Here is a 26278-nt window from a genome sequence, read left to right on the forward strand (position 1 = left end):
ATGATGGAAGCACACAGGCTCTGTCCTCTCTGACAGAACTGTTCACACTGGGCTTAGACCTCTTACCAATGTGCTCCATTCAGACGCACCATAGTCTGTTCATCACAGGTAAATGCTGTGTCAGCAGTAAAATCACCCATAATAATAAATTCACACAGATTAGATTAGATTAGTGTGAATATTTAAAGAATTTTATTTACAAACACAAAGAGAGTAAAAACACTAATCCATTCTTTATTTTACACAAACCTGTTTCCTCTTTTTAACTTTGACTTCAGGATGTAGAAGTAACCATGGATCTCAGGTATTCAATGCACATGTCGTTGTCAGTAAAAAAAAAGAAAAGAAAAAAACAGAAAGTAGAAAAACAAATCATAAATTATTAGCATTATTATTATTATTTGCCTTTATTCAGGCAAAATAAAGTATTTTAGAATATCAATGCTTTTTACATTGCAAAATCTGGCTTACAGGTAAACAGAACAAAGCTGTAAAGGGGGAAGAGCAGTCTTCTTCATTCTGACATTAACAGTATTTTCAAATGCACTACTCTACAATTTGGTCTCTTTTTGACAAAATCCATCGCACTGTCTATAAAAAGCTATGAACTTCAGTAAAAGCTTGCAAAATGTAAACATATTTCCATGGTTTCTAAAGCAGGCACGCACAAAGCTACTGAGCAAAGTCATGCAGAGCATCACGTGTTGTGGATGATCTATTTCTTAAGATTGAGACAATTAGTTGTTCGTATTTATTACAAGAATCAAATATGTGGGTGAATTGCATCCAGTTTTGGTGAAGGACTACGATACTTCATAAGGCAGGATGGTTTAAGACAAAGTGAGGCTGCGTTACTCAACACTGTGATGTTTTTACATAAACTGTAATTAATCACTACAACGGTTTGGTCAAATATGTGCCATTGATCACTGCAAGTCAGGTCCAATTTACAACATAGTTTCCAATTTTTTTTATTTTTCATTTATTTATTCTTTTTTTTATATATAAATTTCACCTAAAACACTAAAAACTGTCCAAACAAAAGAAGGCATTTGAAAAGTTTTTAAAAATACAGTTTGTTATATTTTTATCATTAAAAGTTGTAGCTCTTAATGACTCTGGTTTGTCACGACATTGAAAGCTGCCACAGACAGGAATAAAAGAATGAGTGTATCTAAGACAGTGATTCCTAATCTTCAGTATCTTGTGCACCCCTTAGCTCTTCATTCACACTCCAACTCCCCCCGAATTCAAGGTTGCAGCCGATTATTCTGAAAGTTATTGTCAAAAAGTCTGATTTTTTTAGTCTTGTGGTCCAAATGCAGCTAAACATGCTCAAACCCACACACTTTGCTAACATAACATTATTATTCAGTTTGAACCTATTTTTTTAAATCTGAAATATTTCCAAACTTCCTTCACCCCGATTGGGAAACACTGATCTCAGACACTCCATACGACCCATGATCAGTGTAATCTCCATTGCACCATGTACATTAGTGTAGAAAAAGAAAGAAAAATCACAGAAACAATCACTATGGTGAACACTTGTCACGCTAAAGGTCAGCCTCTTCAGCTCCAGGAGTTTGAAATCCACCCCTCAAAGTCCAGAAACTCACCAAACATATTTGATATTGATTGAAAGTTGTAATAGGCAAGCAAATGAGCAATAGTGTTTTTTTTTTTATGTGAACAAAGGGCACTCACAATTGATCAGTCTCATGTGCAGGGGCCTGTGTGCAGATTGATAATGCCTCGAGTGTGCATGTGAATAAAGTTGAAGATCTCATGTGGCATTGCGTGGAAACCTGGTCTTGGCTTGACATTGTCGTAATAATGGTGAGTTATAAAGATGCCAGAGGGATTCATTGGAAATGCCCAGAAGCCATAAAGATGCACCTCTTCACACATCTCCAATGCAGCCGTGACCAGCATCAAGCCACTGCTCAGCCTCTTGGCCCGGACGCCCTGCACGGCCCAAAAGCGCTGCACATTGAGCAGATACTGCGGGTGGAAGAAAAACACGCCTCTCTGGGAGTCAAAGTCATCGAGCATGTACTTGACTCGGAAAGACACGTCTGTGTTGCGGGTGTTGTAGAAGGCAGGGAGTACGACTGAGGAGTTCTCGTAGTTTTGAAGAACTTCAAAAAATGGTCGGCGCCATTTCTCCAGCTTTTGAAACCTGTGGAATGGAAACAGTAACACCTCTGGGACAACAATACCTTTGAGGATGGATCTAAATCAGCTGGGTGATATTTGCAATACCTTTCAGTGATAATGCTTGGATTGATAGTGACCAGGTCTGTTTTAGTTCCAACATCGGCTGAGTACTTGTCATTAATTGGTGGGATATTACATCTGCAAAAGATGAAATCATGCAACATTGGCCAGTGTGTACCCATAACGACCAGAAGATAGTTTATACAGTACCTAAAGACAAAATCTGCTGAGTCTATTTCCTTCCCACATTTGCTGTTCTTGATAATGCCACCGTTTCCTATGACGGCACATTTCTTGTACTGTGATTTGGAGTATGGCATATCCTGAAAGGCAATACTTAGTTAGATCTTAGTGAAAAAAGAAAATAAATCTAGTCATGCTGTGAAGATATTAAAGAATACATCATTATTAATGGTGCTGCTTTTTGCTTTTTACAGATGCTCACTCACATCTGGAAACATCTTGAAGACTTCTGTGGTTATGGGCAAGATTCCACTGGTGTCCACCTCATACCTCAGCTTGGTGCCTGCTGGAGTGTTTCTCTTTGTGGTGAACAGAAAGGCAGGAGCGTTGCAGCAGCGAGACAGGGACATCCTTTCAAACAAGAATGCAATCATAAATGGTAAGTTTTATATATATCTAAAAACATTTTACTTTTAAGTACTTTTGCTTACTTGAAGTTGCTGGTCTCCTCCTTGTTCTGGCTCCAATGACATACCTGTAGGTTTCGCCACCTCTCAAACAGCTCAGAGGTTTTCACCCTGGCAAAAAGGCACAGACACTCATTGATCTATAGGTCGGTGGTAATAATAACCAGAAGTCATTTATTTTAAACAAATAGAAAGAAATTGGAGTGTTTTATGCACCTGTACTCCCCCCCCGCGATCCCTAGCTCCCCTTTGGAGGGGCCTGCCATGTTGGGAACCATTGGAGTGGTTCCCAAAGTGGGGTTGAGACCCCCCAGATGGGTCGCGAGCACTGAGCTGGGGATCCCAAGATGATTTCAAGATATAAAAAAAATATTGATCATGTATTTAATAGAGATTTTAATTGAATACAGCATAGATTTGTGAATTGATGTCAAATAACATAGTAAACACTGTAAATTCACACTAAACCACATTTTTGGGTCATTTGCTTGATATTATCTGTATTATTTATTAGATTCCTCAGTGGGTTCCTGGATTGTTTCCATGGTAATTCTGGGGGTCCCAGTCTGAAATGTTTGACAGCCCATGGTACAGGTTACCAAGGATTTATACTTTTTCATTTGCCTCAAAGTTAGTACTAATCTGTGGTGAAGTTGAGATAAAAGGCAAGAATACTGGATTATAATTTTACTGTATATCTTCAATTTTAAATTGTTGGTTGACTCTCTTCACATAGTGCAGTTTGCTTAGTGGCTCAGTTTGGGCATGCCTGTGTAGGATCCTATAATGTCAAAAAAGGACATAACTGTCTTTAAAATGTCAGCTTCTCTGAGAGTGGGCTATTGGCTTATGAATGTTTCATGTTGAGTGATTTCTGGCATTTCTAGAGAGATGCTTCATCAAGCGCCTAGAAAAAGACTGACACAATCACTACAGGGACACTTTCTGAAGGACAAGGTTCATTTTAGTGCAAAGAAGCTACTGTCAATTAGACATCTAAACCACTGTATATAGTCATCATCTCTGTTTATCCTGATACCAATGTCAGTGGATAAAGTCTATAATGTCTTACTACCAGGGGCGGCTAGTATCAGTGGGCAAGGTGGGCTGAACCCCCATTTGTAAATGTTTATACTTTATTTTGTACCATAACTAATGTTATTAATGTGCATAATCATTGTTGTTTTATGCATCTGAATTTTACCAGAAAACAGACTGTTTTTTATAGCCCAGCGCTCCCCGCTCTACAAATACACGCAGGCATAACAGTGACCAATAAATGTCAGTCAATCATGGTCTCATACAAACCCGATGGGAAGTATAAGTCCCAGACTCTGAGCCAATCACAGAGCACGCACAGCACGCTGAAGTCTGCGCAGAGGCTCTTGCTCCACTTGCACGAGGTCTCTCTAAACGCTGCGGAGAAACTTAACTAAATATTATTTTTCTTTTCTTTTTTCGTCTCTTTGCAATAGGATTTAAAGCTCAATGGGCGAGGAAGGGCCTCAACTCGGGGAGCTAATGTTGCTGCAATACCACCCCCTGGTGGCCATGTGCAACTCCAAAAACAGATTCCTATAGAGATGTTACACCTCCCAAAAGCAGCTTGGCTCCATAGAGTTTTATTTCTTTCTAAAAAAAACAACGCTACCATGCTTTGTAGGAGGCGCAAGTTGCTCCATTTCATTTTCACAAAAACGCGTTACCATTACCATGAATGGGACGGAATGGCGATAATGCATCTCTAAATATTAAATCTATGGTTATACTCTGTGTTTCACATCTGTCTGTGGACTACACTATTACATTTTAGCAGGACATAAACGACTCGTTTATACTCTCATATCATTGTGTTTAGGGTAAAGTCATTGTTAGGTGATAGTCTGCTGCTTAAATGATATTATGAAGCTGTTTGACCACAGTTAATAGTGAAAACGTTTGCCTTGTTACGTCTGCGTAGTTGCATGTCTGAGACTATGAGATCTGGGAATGAGAGTTTTCTGTACTGTTAGTTCTGTGGGTAAATACTTCTTTTTAGTCTGACAAGCTGCAGTAAATGTATTTGAGTATATCTGATAGTAAAACATGTATACGGTGTGCAATAGCCCCACCTAGAGTTTACATCACCAGCCGCCACTGCTCACTACTCAGTCATTTATACAGAGAAAGCTTGCCTAAATAGAGAGGAGAGTTTGTCACCTCAGATGTCTCTAATGGAGAGAAAAAAAAACTTCCTCAGCAGAATTGTGCAAACACAGAAGGGACATGGGTTTCACAAAATGATTTCATTAGTTTAATGTGTATTTACTATTCTAATTTGGGATTAATATGGCCATAAACTTAAAGTACAGAAACACATTTTGAATATTGTAACAACCCCAATTCTCCTCTGAATCAACATGGCTGCAGAAACTCACATTGTCAGGACTTTGACATCCATAATCTCTTGTCTAAGCTCCCTGCATGCAGTGGAGTTGTATTCGAAGGAGCCTTCATAATTCTCCAGGTACCTGGTGAGATACAGACTGTCATTTTCTGGATAGGGTGAGTCAAGAACAACAGCAGCATTTGCACTTATAGTCTGAGAACACTGAAATAGCACATTCAAATACAACATTTGGAAGCCGTTTAAATGCTTGTGGTTTTACTCATGAAATACTTATATCAGTCTTGGTGTCTGTCGATTGACAGTGAGTTTTGTGGGCATGCACACCAGAGTATGGATCCGTTTATTCTAGAACAACGTGTGTACAATTGTCACTTTAATGTTTTTATTTCTCTCTATGTAAGTTGTGAATACAGGGTTTTGTTGAGTAAATGTGATTGTGAGACATTCTTCTTTAATGCCCTGTATCACTTTATCTGGGCACCCCCAAATGTATTTTTATTTACAAATGCATTATCGTCATGGGGCTTTTTAATTGTCAGGTCTATAGTCAATTATGTGATGGCACCTGCTTTGGAAGACGAGCTCAATAGAAGATTTTTTTTTGTATTGTCTATCTTCATGAATCATAGTAATAAAAGCTATATTTATTCTTGGTACATATTTGTACTAAAAGTAAAAATAAGAGGGAGTTTCTGATAATTAAAGATTATAACTATGGAAATACAAACCAAGAGATTTACTTATCCAGATGTGCCTCTAAATGTCATTGTCAGATATTAAATGTAGTGTGCAGCGTTGTAACTTAAACATGTATTACTAACTCAATGAGCTTCCAATCAGTTTTGATCTTAATGGACTAAACGTTCCTGGAGGTCAGCTCATCGGGAGGACTCCTATTAGGAATTGAGTACAAAGTTGAAACAAATGATTGGTTCTTAGTATTCTGAAGAGGAAACGTGAAAAGTGCAGAAAGATGAGGGAGGGGGAACAAGATACAATGTTACTTGTGGGTGTGAATTTTCATAACATGACTTTGAAATAATAACCATAAGAGAAAACACAACAGGCAATTGCGATGGAGGGATGCATTAAAGGAACAAGATGCTGAGATGAAGCTGTAAATGATGACACTGGTTGTCTACATCCACCTGATGATGCCGTGTATTTCTGGAAATAGATCTGCTTTGGACGTGTTGGTTTTAGCAAAGATGATCAAACCTTTGCAAGTGATTTCTGTCAAGCTAGGACTTCTCTATTGAATAGTGTCTCCATCTGAGTGAATTGTTAAGTTTGCTATCGGTACAATGTTGCTTAGAATAACCCTGTAGTAGCCAGGATCTACAGCTAAAGTACATCTAAAGTAAGCTAGCATTTGTTGGGGCAACCGTGTCTTTTCAGTCAGAAAATTGCGGTGTTTCAAAGGTATATCCTGGTCAAAGAGAGAGACAATGCAGATGTGAGAAGGGTATAGGTAGGGGTAAGCGGAGAGAAGTGTCCACATTATGTGCATGGCATACACACAGAGCTGTGCGGATCATATGGAACAAACGCTGAGAACAACAAGGCATTTGGAGATGGTGCTGGATGCGACACAGGGGAGAAGCCAGTACAAAACCGCTTCTGAAGGCGGGAATATGATTCAGGGGGGTCTGCCAAAGTGGGTCAAGGTGGACGGGGTCGGACAACATGCAAGAGCAAATCTGAAGTACAACCACCACTGAATAATATGAGGATTGATACCTTTCAGACTAATGAAAAAGAAAGAAGCATTCTTAGGTTTTCTGTTGTTAAAAGTACTAAAAAAAAAGTAAAAAAAGTAAATTGCCTTCAGGGAGGCCTACCTGGAAGAGCGTTTTTTTTTCTTCTTAATATCGGCTAGGCAGGGGGTGACTATTACGGAGATCTGAGAATCTGGCTGAAAATTCTGACGGAAACATCTGTCAACATGCACACAGGTAACATTAGAGTTAAAAGTATGTAATGGAGTTCTGTGACAAACACCACTCCTGTTGACCTACAGAAATAAGAAGTGGAAAAAAAAGCTAAGTGTAATATGGCTTCTGCTTGCTTTGTAGCGTTTCAAAAAGTTGCTATCAATTGCCCAGTTCACACATGCAGGGCTGGAGGGCAGTTTATCTCCCTTTACTGGTGTTGTGCAGTCAGTCACGATGGAGTGATACCTTTTCCTCCCATTTCTGGCCGGCTTCAGAGATCCATCGTCCGAGAAATTAACAGGGCCCGTCCAATTTCCTCCCTCGTCCCCTTTGAGTCGGCTAAACTGTTGCGCACTAGTAAGAAAATGAGTCAGTTTATTTGGAATTTATTGCTTGTTGTGTGCATTGGTCAGACAACAAGCTTCACTTCACAGATCAGGGGGACCAGCATTTTGGTTCAAGAAACACATGCAACTAAACAACATGGTTTGAGTCAATCTTCTTCTGATGGCACCATGGTTCAGTTCAAAAGGATATGTTTGGGGTTTTTTTGTTCAAAGAGAGAGAGAGAAAAAAAGTGTTTCTCTACCAAAGTGGGTCACTCACTCAGGTAGTTCCACATTTTTCACTGCATTTTGAATAAAGGCGGAATAACATTGTACACTAAACTGCAGGCGTGTGTAACTTCTTGAAATCACATTGTGCTTCTATGATAGAGAATGGTACCGTGGCCCTTAGAGCATCGGTGTTGGCTGAATTCAACCTTTACACACTAACGTGAGTCACAGTCTCACTCCCATCATCTCTCACTTTGTACTGTGTGTGCCCGCCGACTGTAGCAAAATGGCTGCCATAGAAGTGCTGATCTCTCATATGGTCTGTTCCCCCCTCACTCCTAGGATGAGCATTAGGAGGAGAGGTGGGAATTCATGCATCTCCTCCCTGGATGCCATGAATGTGTTTGCATATCCACCCCACCAGGGTGTCAGAGGTGAGGAGTTTTATGGGGAATTCAACATTGTAGCACATGTATGTCTTTTGTGAGGTAACCATATATGTGCTGCTTGGAAATAATCTGAAAGGAGCAAATCATTCTTTAATTGTTGTTGGTTTGTTAGAAAAAAAACCACAACACACAATCAAGGAGTCCAGCTTCTCAACATCTGCGCGTCTCACACTGAAAATTGTCCCTAAATCTTTAAAGGGGGGGCTGTAAATAACTGTATTGGCTTTAGCTCATGAGAATCACTCCGACTGCTGGGGTATTATAAAACACGCCTCTGCAGTGCCTTAGCCTTGCTGGGTGCAGCCGGGGGGAAAAACAAATATTTAAGGGTTTGGAAAGAAATACACATCATCTGAAACATATTGTTGGTTATGATCAGCTAGATTTCAGCTATACTGGGGGGATCTGATGTAGGCTACGACCAGTCGAGAAGGCTGAAACAAAATCAAATAAAGATCATTGGGGAAACAAAAGGGAAAACATTACCATACACAGCACGAGCACTGTGTATGATGTGAATGTGATGCTTCATCTTTAGGAAAATATCAGAAAATAAATCCAATGAAAACGGTTTCTATGCCACTGAAAAAAGATGGATGGTTAATTGCTGTTCATTTCAGCCATTAAAGCCCTTGTTTTCCCCCATACACTCTCAGCCTGCGTCAATTTACATAAACCAGTTATTTGCTGATAATGATCGAGTGGTTGGTGTCAGTGCACATTATGCATTTAGACATTTCCTATTGATTGTCATGTAAATATAATCTATCCCCCGTTTAACTGCAGATTAAGAACCCACACTTACCTTTTAATGTAGTTTTTTCCATAAAGTATCTGCTGCAATAACGTGACGAGCCCAAATGCGCAAATAAATATGAAACAAAGAGACCTATTGCCGAGTATGTCTTTACCCGACGATGGGTCGGCGTATCCCATTTTGCGGCGCAGCATCCGCGGCTGACGGTGACACCCAGCGCTGTGTCTTTCCGAAGCATTCAGGACCGAAGGTGTCCCCTAAACACTGCACACAGCATCGTCCATCTAAGAGCATCCACTGCTCTCAGGTGGAAGCATCTTTGTGGCGAATTGTGTTCAAAAGGGCTCGAAACAACGATAGCAATCCACTCTACTGGCGTCGAGATGATGTCAGGCAAAAATAAATCTAGCCTAAAAAAGACGCGCACGAATCCGCGAGCGTAACCCCATAACAAGCTGCGTAGAAAACGGTTGGTTTACTGTAAAAAGGATTCAGGTTCAATGCCAATGCAAATTATCTCTCAAAATATACCCATCACTCTTCATCACAAATGTGCTCAGAGCTGCGCCTGTATCAGAGACGGGGACGCGCCTTTTCGCAGCCTGGCGCCAGGGGCGCTCCTTGCACAATCATGCTCCTTACTCAGCCAAATAGACTACAAGGTCAGACTCTCCTTTTGAGATCCTTTTAGTTCTTGTACCAGAGAACTGTAGCCTATTTGTAACTTGACTAGGCCTACTGATGGGTGAGCTTAATACTATAAGCTATAAAGGCGGAGATATGGGGGCTGGAAAATATTATATAAACTTAACATGCAAATATTATTATAAGTAAGAAAGGGCTGAATCACTCAGACAGGTTATTATTATTATTATTATTATTATTATTATTATTATTATTATTATTATTATTATTATTATTATTATTATTATTATTATTATTATTATTATTATTAATAATAAACTGATTATTTTAACTGATTATTTTCCCAGTAGCTATGGCATAATCACATATATACATATATAGATGTCTGATGTAGCCTATTTCCTGGGATCTGCTGTAGCCACTCCTCCAGTTTGGGGGTCACAGCCCCGAGTGCTCTCCAGCTCTGCTCTGAGCCCCTGGTGTTTATCTATTTATTTATTATTATGAGTTATAAGACAATTACAAAAAACAGACAAGAGAGACGGAGAGCAGTACAAGCAGTACATGTGTGTGTGTGTGTTCGTGTAATGTAATGAAAAAATGGAGGAAATAACAGTAATTGTTATCACTGTCATCATCAACATCATCATCAGCCCCTGGTATTTCTCTAGTTTCTCTAGTTCCTTTTTCCTGATGTTGAAGTCTCTTGGTATTGCTATGTCGACCACAACGGCTTTCCTCCTTTGTCCACCACCACAATGGTTGGTTCGCCATTACCATTCTGTCCATCTGTATCTGGAAGTCCCACAGGATCTTGGCTCGGTCATTCTCTACCACCTTTGGAGGTGCTTTCCACTTTGGCTTTGGGGTTTCCAGCCCATTCTCTGCACAGATGTTCCAGTACCAGTCACTTGGTTATGGCGCTCCCATGTAAGCTTTTATGCTTACATGGAGCGCCTGCAGTTACACACTTCATTCAGTTGAATGAATGAAGTGTGTGTTGATTTTAATGCTGTTTTGGGGGAAATGTATTATTCTGTATTAGTATTTTTATGACTTTGTTGACATCAGTCTGCCCAGGGACTACAGGTGGAAATTAGCACAAGTGCTATAACCTGGTACAATGCATCTCTCCCTTTGAGGTTAATGTATATTGTACACTGTCCCTGTTCAAATAAATAAATAAACTAAACTAAACTATGTGCTGGATTGTCTCAGGGGCCTCCCTGAAGTCTGGAGTCTTGTCTGGTGTGGTAGATCTGGGCCTCTGTTGCTCACTGAACAGTGTGTTAGTATGGTTTCTAAATCCAACATTGTGCATGATCGTAAGGTAATGGCTAAATGCAGTCTCTAAGTGGCTACTATAGGTATTCCCCATGATCTCCATGCAGTAGGCCCTGACTAATATAAGGACGATAAGTGAAGAGTAAAAGATGAGGAGAGCTTTTTGATCCAATAGGCTATCTACATTTGCTCATAATAGTTAGTAATCTTTTTGCCAGTTTGGAACATATGCTGTTTATTTACAGTCTTTAGCTAATGTGACTAGGAATCACTCCCAGAAACTTCCTCTTTGCTCTTTCTATCTATGTCCATTTCGATTTGAACTTGTTTATTTTTGATTTGCCAAATAACGTAATTTTTGTTTTCATTATGTTTAGTGATCGTTTTTAAGTTTCTTTAACTCTGCAGTGATCTCAGTCACATGTTGCTGCTGAGTTTTGCTACTTGACAAGACTTCCCTACACTGAAGGAAAATGATGTGAATGTGCGTTTGTGAAATGCGATACCTAGCGGACGAAGTTTGAATTACACTTAAATTCACTTTGCCGCGTGTGTTCATCATAGACCGTGTTCATATTTGTTTATCCGGATAAAACATTGAATTAAATATAAAGATAAAAGGCAACTGAAAATGAATATCATTCGCATTGTTTTTATTAATTTATTTCTCTCTCTCACTAGGCTATTTATATTCACAGTTAGCCAGGCTGAGGCATGGAAAGAGAAGTAACAATTATAATAGTTTACTTCATTTAATTCAGCGTGTGACATGAATAATCTGCTACATTATGTGAACCATAGACAGAAAATTATTTAATTGTATTTGTATTTTATCATTGGGAACACTATTTAACGTAGCACAGCTTGACGCACGGACGTAACTTTGCGTCGCACAAATTCCTCTTCCGGTCTCTTTCCCTGCAGCCATCGGCCGAAATGGTATGTTTGTCAAGTGAACATCGAAAATCCTAAAACATCAGACGAAACCGTTCTTCCTCAATCATAACCTAGTTGCCAACATGAAACGGATAATCAATACCATCCCTTGGTTTATATATTTTAGTGAATATTATGTGATTTTTGTTTTTACGCTCTGTCTGCTGCTGTCGTGTGTTAGCATTCCGTTCTCCGTGCGTTTAATGTCTATAGAGGCAGTGTGTCGTGGCACCAATGTCCTTGTTATATTATGTTTTAAATGTTACCAGCATTAAAGTTTTTACACAAGCCATTTTGGTGACATTTTATTAAATTCACGCTAGCTAGCTTAGCTTAGCTATCGCCGGTCCCTGAGATATTAATGTGTGCTTGTGTCCCCGGGTCTTGCTGATGATGTTTTATACACAAATGTCTGAACATATGAATTCATTGTGATTCAGCTTTTTATCTGAGGCAAGACTTGTGATGGACAGAAGCTGTAACTGTAGGAATCCGTTCAATACTGACCTGTAGTTTTTCTTCTCAGACGAAGGGAACTTCATCTTTTGGAAAGCGCCGTAACAAGACGCACACTTTGTGCCGTCGCTGTGGAGCTAAAGCCTACCACCTGCAGAAGTCCTCATGCGGGAAGTGCGGCTATCCCGAGAAGCGCAAGAGAAAGTGTAAGGAATAATTGGAATAAATGAAATACAAGTTTTCTAGTTGAAACTATTCCTCATGATGATTGTTTTTGGGGTGTAGATAACTGGAGCGCTAAGGCCAAAAGGAGGAACACCACTGGCACCGGCCGCCTGAGACACCTGAAGGTCGTCTACCGCAGATTCAGGTATCATTACTTCATCTGTTAATGTTCTAAACAAGCGTAAAGGGTTGACAGCACCGTCATGTAACTCCAAAGTAAACTGGTAGACCGCTATCTAGTTGGAGATACTTTCAGGCCCCTAGTGCTGAGTGCCCAGAGAAAGCGAAGACCAGAATGATGACCCTTCATACACGGGCTTATCACCCTGGTCACCAAGCCTTTATTCGCTGCGCGGGTCGAGTGGACCCTGCAATCAGATTTGTATTACAAAACGTGCATTTCAACGGTTTTCACACCTGCTGGAGTGTCTTGTGGGTCGATCAGAGACCTAGTTCAGACTGTATTTACTTGAAAGTTAGTTCAGTCCGTGTTTGCACCATCAGCCACGTAACAACGATCAGCTGTGCGCTGAACTTGTACCAATGATAACGGGAATCAACCTGTCAATGCACTGACACACAAGCTTTTTGCCAACATTAAACGGATATTGATTGCCCTTTTTATATATTTTGTGAATATTGCGTGATTTTATTATACTGTTGTTTTATTACGTTCTCTTGATGTCTATAGTGGTAGTTTAGTAGCCCCAATTTCTTATGTTTAAATATTACCTGCTTTAAAGTTTTACACTTAAGCCATTGTGTTATTGGATTCACACTAACTAGCTTAGCTTTCGCCGGTGCCTGAGGAAATGTAATGTGTGCCTTGTGTCCCCAAGTCTTGCCGATGATGTTTTTATACACAAATGTCTGAACATATGAATTCATTGTGATTCAGCTTTTTGGCTGAGGCAAGACTTGTGGTAAACAGTAGCAGTAACTGTAGTTTTTCTTCAAACGAAGTAAACTTCATCTTATGGAAAGTGCCGTAACAAGGTGTATACTGTGTGCCGTGGGGTGGAGCTAAAGCCTACCACCTGCAGAAGTGACCATAGCGCAGCTTCCCTGATGTTGAGCTTTGGTCACTCTCTTGTGGTTAAATACATTGAGACTGATACACGAGATGAGGATACATGCACTTAAAGGAATAGGCCACCGTTTTTACATACTAAGATATGTTCTTAGCTCACTTTAGTTGAGTTAATATATCCCCGTCTGGTCTTTGTCCGTGCGCTCTGTCACGCAAACAGAGCACATACGCAGCATCTCCCACATGTCACATAGCTCCGAAAAAGCTCACGATAGAAGCTACCAAGCTCTTCCACGTGTTCCCTATTTAAATAAAGTTACGTGAAGTGTTTTCATGCGAAGTATATTTACCCAGAAATGTAGCATGTCAATTTTATAAGCAAATAAAAAGGGGGACTATATTGTGAGGCGTAATGATACGAGGAGTAAAACGTCCGCGCAGTAACTCCTAAAGGTTATTGACGGAAGTGAGCGGGGGAAGTCTTTAGGAGTTACTACGCGGACGTTTTGCTCCTCGTATCATTACGCCTCACAATATAGTCCACCTTTTTATTTGGAAGAACATATCTTAGTATGTAAAAACGGTGGCCTATTCCTTTAATTGGCACATGGAGAGGAAAGCTTTACGGTGCAGTGGGAAGGGAAAGGGGCAGAAGAGGGACATGCCTGATGTATAGTTTTTCCTTTTTGCTTCATCAGAGCATTAATCCAAACGTCCTGTCATGCAGCGCGCATTCATTAAAAATGTGTTGTTGTTTTTTGTACAAAGTAATTTGGCTTGAGGTCGGTCGCCTTCAGTGAAGCCGATCCAAGACTGGGTGTTTCAGCCGGTCTCAGAGTGGCTGTTTAAACCGGCCAAAGTGCTGACCCAAAAGCGCTGCTCTCAGGCCGAGGGCCCCTTTTAGGTCGACCTGACTCAAGCCTGTGTGAAGACTACCTCAATCACAGTGTATATCACTGATGAACTGCATATTTTTTTGGTTAACATGGAATTGTTGCCACCGTGCTTTTAAAGCGCCATTCCCTCGCCCCGCCCCCCTCAGCAAACACAGGTGCACCTTGTTTGACATATGTATAACTTGTAGCAAGAGAATAACGGTCCACAACGACACACTGTTTGGCTCAAGATGTACAAGCATTAGTATTGTTAGATACTGGTCCATGAGTTTTTATGAGCTGTTTAAAGTATTCAAGTCAGCAAAACTCAAACTGTAAATCAAAACAACTGGACTTAAAAAAATAAAGTATGTGATTGTACTTGGCATTATTAGCGAATACCTGCCAAATTATAATTGCCAGGTACATTAAAGAGGGTACCCTCAAGTATCTTGTATAGCTCAAAGTTATCGTTGGTGACATCGGGGTTATTGTACTCTTGTTAAAATGAATGGCTCACCCCTGATGTGTACATTAATGTAGTCTTGTATGTGTGTTTTATTACAGAAATGGATTCAGAGAAGGCACCACTCCCAAACCAAGACGTGCTGCTGTGGCTGCCTCCAGTTCCTCTTGAATCAATCATTTGCTAAAATAAAAACTGGTTAAGAAATGTTGCCTGACTTGTCTGTTTTTTTTTAGTCTTTGAAGCCAAGGTTATTGGGCATGGTCATTTTCATTCCAAGATTTATGGTTTGCTTGGTTATCTGGGTAAATATTTGGCCTACACACTGCACTCTGCTCCACCGCTGTGTGTAGTGACTGTTACCGACTGTCTCATTGAACCTCTACATTCCTCATTCAGATGTTGGGAGGTAATGGTTTGATTTTGGAAAGAAATTGTGTTGATCCAGTACATTTGGCCTGTCGCAATGTATCAACTTAATGGCCATAATGCAGGTCAGTAATGCAATACCTCCAGTACAATGGTAATACAGTAACATTGAGAATCGGTTGTGAGCAAGCCGTGCTGTCTGATAAGTGGTAACATGCAGATTTCTGTCAAAACATCTTGTACATTGCACAACTACTTATAATTACTGGTGTGACTGGTAGTTTATACAAATTGTGTTTAACTCGATCATGTAACTTTGAAGTTTGGATATTTCTCTTGGAACCAGTAGTTCCCAAACATTTTGAAGGAGCCCGAGTAGCTCTCAAAAGGGTGACTTCTATAAACAAAACATACACGTACAAGTGGATTGTGAGGGTGATATTGTGGCAGTCGTGTGCTTTAATGGGAAGACTATTCTGAACAAGTCTCAGCTGCCATAAATATTGTGTATTGGAAGATACCCCTGTCCACCAAACCACCTCAGATTAACAGAATACATTTACGTAGAAGTCTGTTTTTTCCCTTGAGTTTAAATGACAGCTGAGTTCAGAAGCGGCTGTCTCACATCATTTGCACAGACCTTACAGGAACAGGTCACCATTTTTCCATAGTGAGATATGTTCTTACCTGAGCTTAGACGAATTGATGCGTACCTGCCTGGTCTTTGTGCCCGTGAAAGAGCGTGGTCGCTTCTAAATTCCATCCGTTTGGAGCTATAGGAATATACTGAGAGGCCAAATGCTAACAACATCTTTGGTGACTTTTTGCGTGACTGAGTGCACACACAAAGTCCAGACAGATGCGCATCAACTCGTCTAAGCTCAGGTAAGAACATAGCTCAGTATTAAAACGGTGGCCTGTTCTTTTAAAGGCCCTGTACCAGATTTTCCTTTTCTTTTTCCAGTGAAATTAAATGTTTTATCCTTCAGTGTATAACATTAATCACTCGCTCACTTATCACTCCACAGACTCCTTCCATCCAGAGCTTACTGGTGCAAAAGGGAAATCAACTAAATGTTTCTAGGATGTAGGCTATCATTTGATTAATCTATACAATGAAATTACACTTTTTGATGATAACAAAACAGTTTGAAGGCCGTAAAAAGCTTTATGTACAATGACACCAAGCCAATTATTAAAAAAGCATGATCCCACCGACTGTGGCTGAGCTCGCGCCAGCAGGGGGAGGAGAACATTCTCTTGAGACTTGGATGTCCGCCCCATTCTCAGGTCTGGTTTTCTCGCATATAAAGCTCTAATTTCACGTGAATTTGCAGGACTGTACCTGTTCAGGAGCAGGTCGTTTGGGACTTTGGCTCACGCTTTGCTTCTGTGTAGTCTCTGTGTAGTTACTGTAAACGCCGCTGACGCACGGACTATGGCAGTGAGATGTGAGTTAGAGGGTTGATGCGCCTGTGAATAGTTTATAAAGCTTTCCATTATTGTGTTCCTCTTGTGCTGCAGTCCTTCACCTGGGATTTGTTTGTGTGCTTTTCGTCCTGCTGCTGTGGGAACCCTCATGTGGAGAGACCTCCGGAGGTACGTGACTGGCTCTTTACGCTCAGAGAATAGTGCCAGACAAGCGCATCTAGGCGTTAATTGCCTTTTATTGTTAGATTTGGAAATGAAAAAGCGTTCCGTTTTACAAGCTCACCAAGATCAAATCCTTGACATCATCCTCTATAGTCTGATAACACTGACATGTCCCTGCAAGTGTTGCCCTGAACACAAAGCGCTTTGTTTCTGGAAAAATACAGACTTTGCGAGACGACCTAATGTAGGACAACCCCCGTGGATAGCCAAGACCTGACGTCTGCAGACCTAATCAGATACGCTTTAAAGTTTTATTTACTCCACTTTGAACTGTGTGAGCAAGACAAACAAAAGTCACTTTAAATGATTGTTCTTTGGAAATGTCCGCCTTTTTTTGTTCAACACTAACACATAAAACACCTACTTAGTACTCAGGTTGTGTTGAAACCAAGTACCCTTTTTACTTTTCACTTAATTATTTATTAATCATTATGTTTTTTAAACAAAGGCTATTATGTGAAAGTCATGTTTTAAGGAATACTGGAGCCCTTATGCAGTAGATATTGTCTGTACATTTTCCACAGTGAACCCATGCTGCTATCTGCCCTGCCAGAACCAGGGTGTGTGTGTGAGGTTTGCTGAGGACAAATATGAATGTGACTGCACGCTCACCGGCTTCTATGGGGAAAACTGCACAATCCGTGAGTACTGCGTCGTGCCTAATACTTTATTCCTCTGTGAAACATTCCGGATATTTCCTGCTGAATGCATTAGATGTTTGAAGATGAGATGTTTGGAGAGATAAAAACCTGCATTTTTCGTGTGTTGTTGTTACGGGATGAGTAGTGCATCATGGCCCCTGGCTCTAAAGGTTAGGGATTCTTGTCTAGACCTAAATATTTAGATAAAACAGAGGATTTTAAGAGACTGCTTCAGCCAGCTGGATCAGTAGCCACTATTCCAACTGCATTTCTCCTAAGCAGAGTTACCCCAGTCTCTCATGAGGCCTCTGGAGCAGCTACCCTCACCACAGTTACATCACACTTGGCAGGTTGAAAAGCAGTTTGGGCTTGTAGTGGTCGCAGAAATCAGATGAAAGAGCTGAAAGATTTACAGATTTTAACAGATTTCCAAGAAAACAAAAGTACCTTCTTATGACAGGCTTGATATTTTTTTCTCATTTTCCTTGGCAGCTGAATTTTGGACCAGGGTGCATCACTTCCTCCGGCCCAGCCCTGGCGTGGTACATTTTATCCTCACACACTTCAGCTGGATCTGGGACATAGTCAACAGCACCTCCCTGAGGAACACTCTGATGCGCCTCGTCTTAAGAGGTTCAGAAACAGCACATCAAACTGTTGTTGTTATTATCACTTTAACTTTTTGCCAATCCAGTCAGATCCAACATGATACCCAGCCCTCCAACATACAACTCCAAATACAGCTACCTTTCCTGGGAGTCCTACTACAATGTTAGCTACTACACTCGTCTTTTGCCTCCTGTTCCAGAAGATTGCCCAACACCTCTAGGGGTCAGAGGTGAGCTTGTACATACAGTTTTATATACAGGAACATTTGGCTTTTATAATAGAGAAGGGATTAATAAATATATATGCGTATATATACCTGTCTGCAGATTTGGACACTGTGTGGAATAATCAGTAAATAAGTGCTTTATTTGCCATTGTGCAATTACGAATGGTGTCGGGTTAGTCCTTAGCCGCTGCCTTTGTGTGCCAACCTGACCAGCATGTTCTTGGAGATAGAGGAAACCTGTCTGGCTGCCTCTGCAGTGCCTCTTGGGTTTGACCCCCCCTCAGAGCGTGATGTCCCACACTGGTCACCTCCTGCTTCCTCCTGTGCAGATCCCTCCGCCTCACAACAGTCTTTTACCGTCTTCTGGGAAGAGTGTAGCAAACAAATATAATTTGTCTAACTCTCCAGTGCATGTACATTTGCCAGAACAATAGCAGGGATAGAGGATTTGTGTGGCATAGCTGTGAGTCTTGCCCGGATGCCTCTTCATTTGTCTCTTTTTTGTTTCCTGTAGCGCTTCTTGTAACACCTCCACTGTGCTGCAGGTTTGGGGGACTCTTTGTGCCTCTTCACTGTTTCAGAAGAAGAAATGTGTATGTCTAAATATGTCTTTAGCTCATAAGCTAGTTGTTTGTCAGGGCTAGTACGGACTCGGCAGTAAAACATCCGCTGAACCTCATAAAAACACAGCAAAGATGTTCAAAAGTATCGAGTAAAACAGAAACTATAAATACAGTTAGCAGAAAAAGGCGAAAACAACACTGCTGAGCCAAGAGAGAGGGAATGAATGATGACATTACATCAGCATGTCCTGTATCTGTCTGTTCAGGTGAAGCTGGGCTTCCTGACCCCGAGCAGCTGGTGGAGAGATTATTAAAGAGGAGGACTTTCAGACCAGATCCTCAAGGCTCCAACATCATGTTTGCTTTTTTTGCACAGCACTTTACACATCAGTTCTTCAAGTCATTTAATCGCATGGGCCTAGGATTCACGAGGGCTTTAGGGCACGGGGTGAGTGTTTTGGGAGCATTATTTAAATACTAAGGCGGTCAAAGGTCAAACGTTTTAACTCACGATTAATAAAAAAAAAAAAAAGAGTATCATAGATCACAAGTTAATGACATCATATGTTTTGCCCTAACACACTCCTGTATCTCAAGCACACAAAGGCAGAGCAGGTCATGCCCACTCAGTTCAGTTGGTCCAATGGTCAGCTGATGCCAAGGAGCTGCGGAGAGATACTGCTCCATGATTTATGCAAAACCTTTCACCAATATACTAAAGTACAGTGGTTCCCAACCTTTTTTCCTTGAAGCCCCCCCTGCGTGTGCTATAGTCGGGTCACGCACACCAGTCCAAAACTGTGGCCCCCACAAATGTATAAAGACATGAAAATAATTGCTATTAAGTATTTATTTAAAAACAAAACTGTAGTCCTTACTCAGTAGTATTTCAGGATTTTAGAACATTTATTTTACTCAAATAATATAATTTATGACCTTACCCTCTCTCCAGGCAAAGCTCTGGGCCCCCCTGCAATCCCCGAGCCCCAGGTTGGGAACCACTGTTGAAGAATACAACAAAGCCCTCGGCTGGTTTTGTCCCGGCAGCTTGTACTAACCATAGCTGCCAGTTGAACCACAATAAACTACACTTTAGGGGGCCAGTTTTAGATTTTATAATTTTTTTGTTGATGTGTTATTAATAATTAATATAATGATTACATTTAGATTATCTGTGATTAATCGTGATTAATCAAATTTCAGAAGTGTGATTAATGTGATTTAAAGAATGAATTGATTGACCGCACTAATAAATACTCTCCTAAATATTGATTTATCTGGGACTGTTAAAACACCTCCAGGTAGATGCTGGACACATTTATGGAGACAATTTGGAACGTCAGCTGCAGCTCAGGCTTCACAAGGATGGAAAACTCAAATACCAGGTATAGGTTATTGTATAGAAGAATTGTTATTTCAAATAAACTGGTCAAATATTAATTATGATTTTCCTAGCTTATAGATGGAGAAATATACCCCCCTACTATTGTGGATGCTCCTGTAAGGATGACATACCCTCCAACTACTCCCTTGGAGCAGCAGCTGTCCTTTGGACATGAACACTTTGGACTACTTCCTGGTTTGGGAATGTACGCAACCCTTTGGCTGAGGGAACACAACAGGGTTTGTGACATTTTGAAGGCCATGCATCCACACTGGGATGATGAGCAGCTCTTCCAGACAACACGCCTCATTATCATTGGTGAGCTGAGTTGTTTGAATATTGTTTATTTCGAGGGGGCAGCACAAAGTCTTTCTGAGTTTCTGCATGTTTTGTTTCTTCTAGGTGAGACCATTCGAATAGTTATTGAAGAATATGTACAGCAGCTCAGTGGATACCACATGAAGTTGAAGTTTGATCCAACGATGTTGCACCACACTGATTTCCAATACAGTAACCGTATTGCTCTGGAGTTCGACCATTTGTACCACTGGCACCCCTTGATGCCTGATGCACTCATTATCAATGGAGATGCATTAACCTACCAACAGTTTCTCTTTAATACCAGTGTAATCACACATTATGGCATTGAGGAACTGGTAAGGGCTTTCTCCATACAACCTGCTGGTCAGGTAAAGTTAGCCGTTATGTTCCCTTTACAGTAATCAGGCAGTACATTTTCTACATTTGCCTTTTGGTCTTTACAGATAGGAGGTGGGCATAACTTACATGCTGCTGTGGGGTATGTAGCTGTGAAGACCATCGAGGCATCCCGCCTTCTTCGTGTGCAGCCCTTCAATGAGTACAGGAAAAGGTTTAATCTGAAGCCATATACAAGTTTTAGAGAGTTTAGTGGTAAGAAGAAACATCCCTGGCAAACCACGCCCCACTGTTCACACAACTGAAATGATATTTTTCTTGTAGATGATGAGGACATAGTTAATCAACTTGAAGAACTTTACCACGGAGACATCAATGCTCTTGAATTTTATCCTGGTCTTTTGTTAGAGAAAAACCGACCAGGAGCTATATTTGGAGAGAGCATGGTGGAGATGGGAGCTCCGTTTTCCCTGAAAGGATTGTTGGGGAACCCCATCTGCTCACCATTGTACTGGAAACCCAGCACCTTTGGAGGTGAAGTTGGATTTGACATTGTGAACTCGGCAACATTGAAAAAGCTGGTCTGTTTAAATACCAAAACATGTCCATATGTGGCATTTAGAGTGCCAACCCAAGCTGAGCTAGAAGAGGACAACAGGTTGAGGAAAAATGAGCTATGATAAAGGTATTTGTAAAGATTTATCATGTTGTGGAATGTAGCGCCTGCTGAGAAACTATAAAAAGTGGTTCTAAAATGATAATACAGGTCCTAGTTAAGATCTTCATTTTGTGTACTATAGACAATACAGCCACAATCAAAGGTTTAAGACCACTTGAAAAATGGTTGAATCTTAAACAATGTTCCAAGTAGAACTTCAGTATGCAAGAAGAAGAAATGGGACTGAGACAAAAAAAATGTAGTTCACTCACTAAAAAAAGGCTGTTTTGCCTTTAAAGGCCAAATCTGCACAAAATGTGCATTCAGTGTCATTCACACTGTCATGAGGTCCTGATGGCAACGGCAAAAAGAAATTGTGGTTTTGAGTTTGGGTTTTTGAGCTGCATAAACAGGGCCCCCTACGGCGTGCCATCACTGGGACACAGTAAGACAGTCATTTTGAATTTCTGAAAATAGTGTTAAGAAAACAGTCAAGTGGAAGGCCCAAAGAAATGTCACCAGTACTGACCCGGAGAATCCAGTTGGCTGTCCATCAAGACACTGGACGATCCTCAACCCACATTAAGGCCGTTACTGGAGCTGACTGCAGTGGTTCACACTAACGAGGGCCTCAGTCATGAGGGATGCTCTCTGTAACATCTGCACAGAGCCAGAGGCCGTTTGACGCCCCTGCACCATCTGAAGCTCCATTGTTCCACTGAAGGACAAAAGCACCCCAGATCATTAATGCGCCCCCTCCCCTGTGGCTCATAGAAAACATCTCAGGTGGATCTGCTTGTCATGCCAGTAACGTTGAAAACCATCAGGACCATCAAGGTTATGTACTTTCTTCCACCTTTCAATGTCCCATGTTTGTTGCTCTCTTTCAAAGTCCAAACGGGTTTAAGGAGACGAGGCCTTTGAAGACGTGTTTTTGTTTTTGAAGCTCTTCAGTTGCAGATGCCTCTGATGGTTATTGGGCTGCAGCCGGCTCCAGTAATGGCCTTGTGGGTCGTGGATCATCCAGCGTCATGACGGACAGTCAGATGGATCCTTCTGCTCAGTGCTGGTGAAAATTGTTTGGGTCTTCCATTTGACTTTTTTGATACAAAATCCTCAGGATCTTCTAAAAAATTCTAAATTACTGTCCTACCACCTCAGCAGCGATGGCGAGTCGTTCACTGGTACAATCCTCAGATGGCATCTGAAATACAGTTGTTTGAATAATGCTGTCTATGTAGTCATTTGCCAACAGAGTACTGTGAAATATATATAATGAAGTCTTTGTAAATTGTGCCCAATGTTATTTTAGCCAACATTTTCTTTCTAATGCAACAATGCCAGGATTTGTTAATAAGTACAATCATAACATGTTTAACGTGGCTATTCAGGGGTTTGATTTGGCTCATGAGGCATTAGAGCAGTGATTCCACACACAGGTGTGTTACAAATATAGAGTGAGTTCTTTTGTCATTTTAAGCTAGATCAGCCCTTGTTTTATCAACCATAAAACATATTAATGGTATTGAATATATTTTGTATTTATTTTCATTAATTTGAATACTTATAACAACATGATTTTTGTAATCACTCAATTTTTGAGTTATGTTATGCTCATTCGTACTTTATTTTAGCGGAACAGCTTCTCTTTTAAAAGCAGCTGTACATATGTTTATGAGTAATTGTTGCCTGATTGCCAGACTGCCAGATGTGCGAGCAGGCCTCCACGGTGAGGGCGCTTCCGGTGCAGGCTCCACTGTCGGGACTTTTTTTTTTTTTCTTTTTTTTTTAATTGAAAAGTATATGAGTATACAGAGTATGCCAGGAACAGAATTGTACAATACAATTATTCAGTTACAAATATATTATATTTTGAGCAAATACTGATAGTTTTTAGAGCCTTTTTGTTATCAGAACCTTCCAAAATCTTGATATATGAGAGAGTATCACTAAAAAAATGTGCAAAGTTGAGTTTCTGCTTAGAATATTTACATTTGTGAATATAAAATTTGGACAAAAGGATAAGTAAATTAACAACAAAATAGACATCTTCATTCTTTTGCTTTCTGAAGAAACAAAAAATAACGTTTTCCCATTTCAGTGTAAAGTCCTTGTGTAGATGTCCAATTATAAAACTACATAAGTCTTTCCAGAATTTCTTGGGGTAAGAACATGTCCAAAAAAAATGTTGTATTGTCTCTGGATGATCTCCACAAAAAGAGCAGTTCACATCAATGTCCCTTCTCCACTGTCAGGACTGTCACCCCTGGGCGTCCCGGAGGTACGATCTGTCCGGAAGTTCTATATATGGGCATCCGATCTGTAGCCAGAAACCCGATACGTTTTAAACCTTATTTTTAAGTATAACGTTGATTGGTGATTTCAATCGATGCTTATGTATTTATATGCCAATACTGGGCAAAAACAAAATGTCGACAAGAATTCTTTGTTTTTAATATATTTCTGGCATTAGCATCAGCGGAACGCCCGGATGCATTCAAGTGACACATTTAAGGAGCTCACTATTAATGCATAGATTAAGTTTCTCTCTCTGCTCTTTTTTCCCTTTTCTGTCTTGTGGTGCTTAGTGATGTATCTGTGCTCACCACAATCTGTGAGAAATGCATTTTGAACTTACAATTTCCCACAGGAGAAACGATGAATCATTGTAAATATTACATAATTTATTTGTTTCCAGATGAGAGCAAACTGACACAAAACTTTAAAATAGAAAAACATATTTAATCTTTGTTTAAAAATAGCTTTATTTTTTTATTATTTTTTAAAATATATATAAATATTAATCGGCAATAATATTATCAAATGTTCAAATTTCACCCATTGAACTATATTTTACATAGTCACTTGAATGCCTCAGTTCGTTGCATATAACTTCCGGACGGATCGTGCCTCCGGGTCGGCCAGAGTAGGGTAGTGACAGGGACCTCACAGTGGAGGCCTGCAAGCAATTTGAAGTTGCCAATAACCAATGATCTTGTAGGCTTTTGGTGAATGGAAGGAAGAAAGGAAGAGATGATTTCTGTTATCTCAATCTGTTATTAAAAGAATATAAATAGTAGTAAAAAAACAAAAAAGGTCAGAATGTAGGGTATTAAATAAAGTCACCGCAGTGCAGGTGATTCATAAAGTTACTCCAATGCAGAGGTTTTGCATATTATTTTTGCACATAAGTTACTTTAGACCTGGTGTGAGCGCAACCACCTGTGCTTGAACACCAGTGAGACGAAGGAGATGGTGATCGACTTCAGGAGGAAGACACGACCTCACACCCCACTGAACATCCAGGGGGAGGACATTGAGGAGGTGGACAGTTTCAAGAACCTGGGTGTTCACCTCAACAATAAACTGGACCAACGGCCTGGACAAGAAGGGTCAAAGTCGCCTCCACCTTCTGAGGAGACTGAGGTCCTTCGGAGTGAGCAGGTCTCTGTGGTAGCCTCTGCTCTCCACTACGCTGCCGTGTGCTGGGTCAGAGCGGGACAAGAACAGACTGAACAAGCTGGTCAGGAGGGCCAGCTCTGGACTCTGTGGAGGAGGTGAGGGACAGGAGGGTGTTAGCCAAGCTCACCTCCATCATGGACACACCTCCCACCCACTGCGCCGGACTGTAGAGGAGCTGAGCAGCTCTTTCCGTTGGAACACTGAGACCCCCTCAGTGCAAGAAGGAACAGGTCTTTCTTCCCCACTGCTGTCGGACCGTACAACAAGACTGTGAAGTCACATGTGCAATAATCCCTGTCACTTACCTGTGTCACTTTATCAACCACTTGCACTATGATGTAAACCTGCACTGCTATAACATTTTTCTTATATTCTGTTAACTTAATTATTTACTGTTTATACTTTTGTCCCCACAAAGTCCTTGGTAGTTATTTTACATAAGAAACCACTATTTTACTATTTAATCGTGTTTCCCCCCCCCCCACATTTTCTGCCTATTTGCAAACCCTGAGTGTTTCTAAGAGCTGTATGTAAAAGTGCATTTCTCCATTGTGAGATCAATAAAGGCTTATCTTAGCGTATCTTATCTTATCTTATCGTATCTTATCTTATCGTATCTTATCTTATCGTATCTTATTGTATCTTATCGTATCTTATTGTATCTTATCTTATCTTATCGTATCTTATCTTATCGTATCTTATTGTATCTTATCGTATCTTATCGTATCTTATCTTATCGTATCGTATCGTATCGTATCTTATCTTATCGTATCGTATCGTATCGTATCTTATCTTATCGTATCTTATTGTATCTTATCGTATCTTATCGTATCGTATCTTATCGTATCTTATCGTATCTTATCGTATCTTATCGTATCGTATCTTATCGTATCGTATCGTATCTTATTGTATCTTATTGTATCTTATTTGTATCTTATCGTATCTTATCGTATCTTATCTTATTGTATCTTATTGTATCTTATCGTATCTTATCTTATTGTATCTTATTGTATCTTATCGTATCTTATTTGTATCGTATCGTATCTTATCGTATCTTATCTTATCGTATCTTATCGTATCTTATCGTATCTTATCTTATTGTATCTTATCGTATCTTATCGTATCTTATCTTATCGTATCTTATCGTATCTTATCTTATCGTATCTTATCGTATCTTATCTTA

General features: G+C 40.3%; 3 protein-coding genes across 9 annotated transcripts; 2 read left to right on the forward strand and 1 right to left on the reverse strand.

Annotated features, from left to right (window-relative positions):
• Window positions 1–1364: 1364 nt before the first annotated feature.
• st8sia5 (ST8 alpha-N-acetyl-neuraminide alpha-2,8-sialyltransferase 5) lies at window positions 1365–9612 on the reverse strand. Of its 7 annotated transcripts, XM_079551932.1 has the most exons (10): window positions 9005–9612; window positions 7440–7547; window positions 7101–7196; window positions 5288–5380; window positions 3087–3203; window positions 2895–2981; window positions 2670–2814; window positions 2431–2543; window positions 2266–2358; window positions 1365–2182 (listed from the first exon to the last, which is right to left on the reverse strand). In XM_079551932.1, exons 1-10 carry the CDS (start codon window positions 9148–9150, stop codon window positions 1720–1722), a joined length of 1461 nt encoding a protein of 486 aa, XP_079408058.1. In that variant the 5' UTR covers window positions 9151–9612; the 3' UTR covers window positions 1365–1719. The 7 variants fall into 7 exon arrangements, with proteins under 7 accessions (XP_079408058.1, XP_079408059.1, XP_079408060.1 ...); XM_079551933.1 differs by lacking the exon at window positions 7101–7196 and having other exon boundaries at window positions 9005–9611; XM_079551934.1 differs by lacking the exon at window positions 3087–3203 and having other exon boundaries at window positions 9005–9609.
• Window positions 9613–11751: 2139 nt separating this feature from the next.
• On the forward strand, window positions 11752–15085 carry rpl37 (ribosomal protein L37). Its single transcript, XM_079551398.1, has 4 exons — window positions 11752–11824; window positions 12348–12483; window positions 12563–12647; window positions 14975–15085. The coding sequence occupies exons 1-4, from the start codon at window positions 11822–11824 to the stop codon at window positions 15042–15044; spliced, it is 294 nt and encodes a 97-aa protein (XP_079407524.1). The 5' UTR covers window positions 11752–11821; the 3' UTR covers window positions 15045–15085.
• A 1472-nt stretch (window positions 15086–16557) lies between these two features.
• Window positions 16558–21718, forward strand: LOC306959796 (prostaglandin G/H synthase 1-like). The gene is made up of 11 exons (XM_079552019.1): window positions 16558–16693; window positions 16767–16841; window positions 17420–17536; window positions 18029–18169; window positions 18231–18374; window positions 19201–19382; window positions 20236–20319; window positions 20390–20636; window positions 20721–21007; window positions 21083–21230; window positions 21300–21718. Exons 1-11 carry the CDS (start codon window positions 16681–16683, stop codon window positions 21653–21655), a joined length of 1794 nt encoding a protein of 597 aa, XP_079408145.1. The 5' UTR covers window positions 16558–16680; the 3' UTR covers window positions 21656–21718.
• Window positions 21719–26278: the final 4560 nt, after the last annotated feature.

The sequence above is a fragment of the Gobius niger genome, assembly GCF_951799975.1.
Source record: "Gobius niger genome assembly, chromosome: 2".
In the NCBI taxonomy this organism is placed as follows: Eukaryota; Metazoa; Chordata; class Actinopteri; order Gobiiformes; family Gobiidae; genus Gobius; species Gobius niger.

Excerpts from the sequence above, each read along its gene's own strand:
- st8sia5 (XM_079551932.1), bottom strand. The coding sequence starts at position 9,150 with ATGCTGCGCCGCAAAATGGGATACGCCGACCCATCGTCGGGTAAAGAC. Across the intron at positions 2,982-3,086 it reads ATCGCGGGGGGGGAGTACAG|GGTGAAAACCTCTGAGCTGT; the intron begins GTGCATAAAACA and ends CCTTTTTGCCAG. Across the intron at positions 2,183-2,265 it reads CCAAGCATTATCACTGAAAG|GTTTCAAAAGCTGGAGAAAT; the intron begins GTATTGCAAATA and ends TCCATTCCACAG.
- rpl37 (XM_079551398.1), top strand. Across the intron at positions 12,484-12,562 it reads CGAGAAGCGCAAGAGAAAGT|ATAACTGGAGCGCTAAGGCC; the intron begins GTAAGGAATAAT and ends TTTGGGGTGTAG. Across the intron at positions 12,648-14,974 it reads GTCGTCTACCGCAGATTCAG|AAATGGATTCAGAGAAGGCA; the intron begins GTATCATTACTT and ends GTTTTATTACAG.
- LOC306959796 (XM_079552019.1), top strand. Across the intron at positions 20,320-20,389 it reads ATGGAAAACTCAAATACCAG|CTTATAGATGGAGAAATATA; the intron begins GTATAGGTTATT and ends TGATTTTCCTAG. Across the intron at positions 21,008-21,082 it reads CCATACAACCTGCTGGTCAG|ATAGGAGGTGGGCATAACTT; the intron begins GTAAAGTTAGCC and ends TGGTCTTTACAG.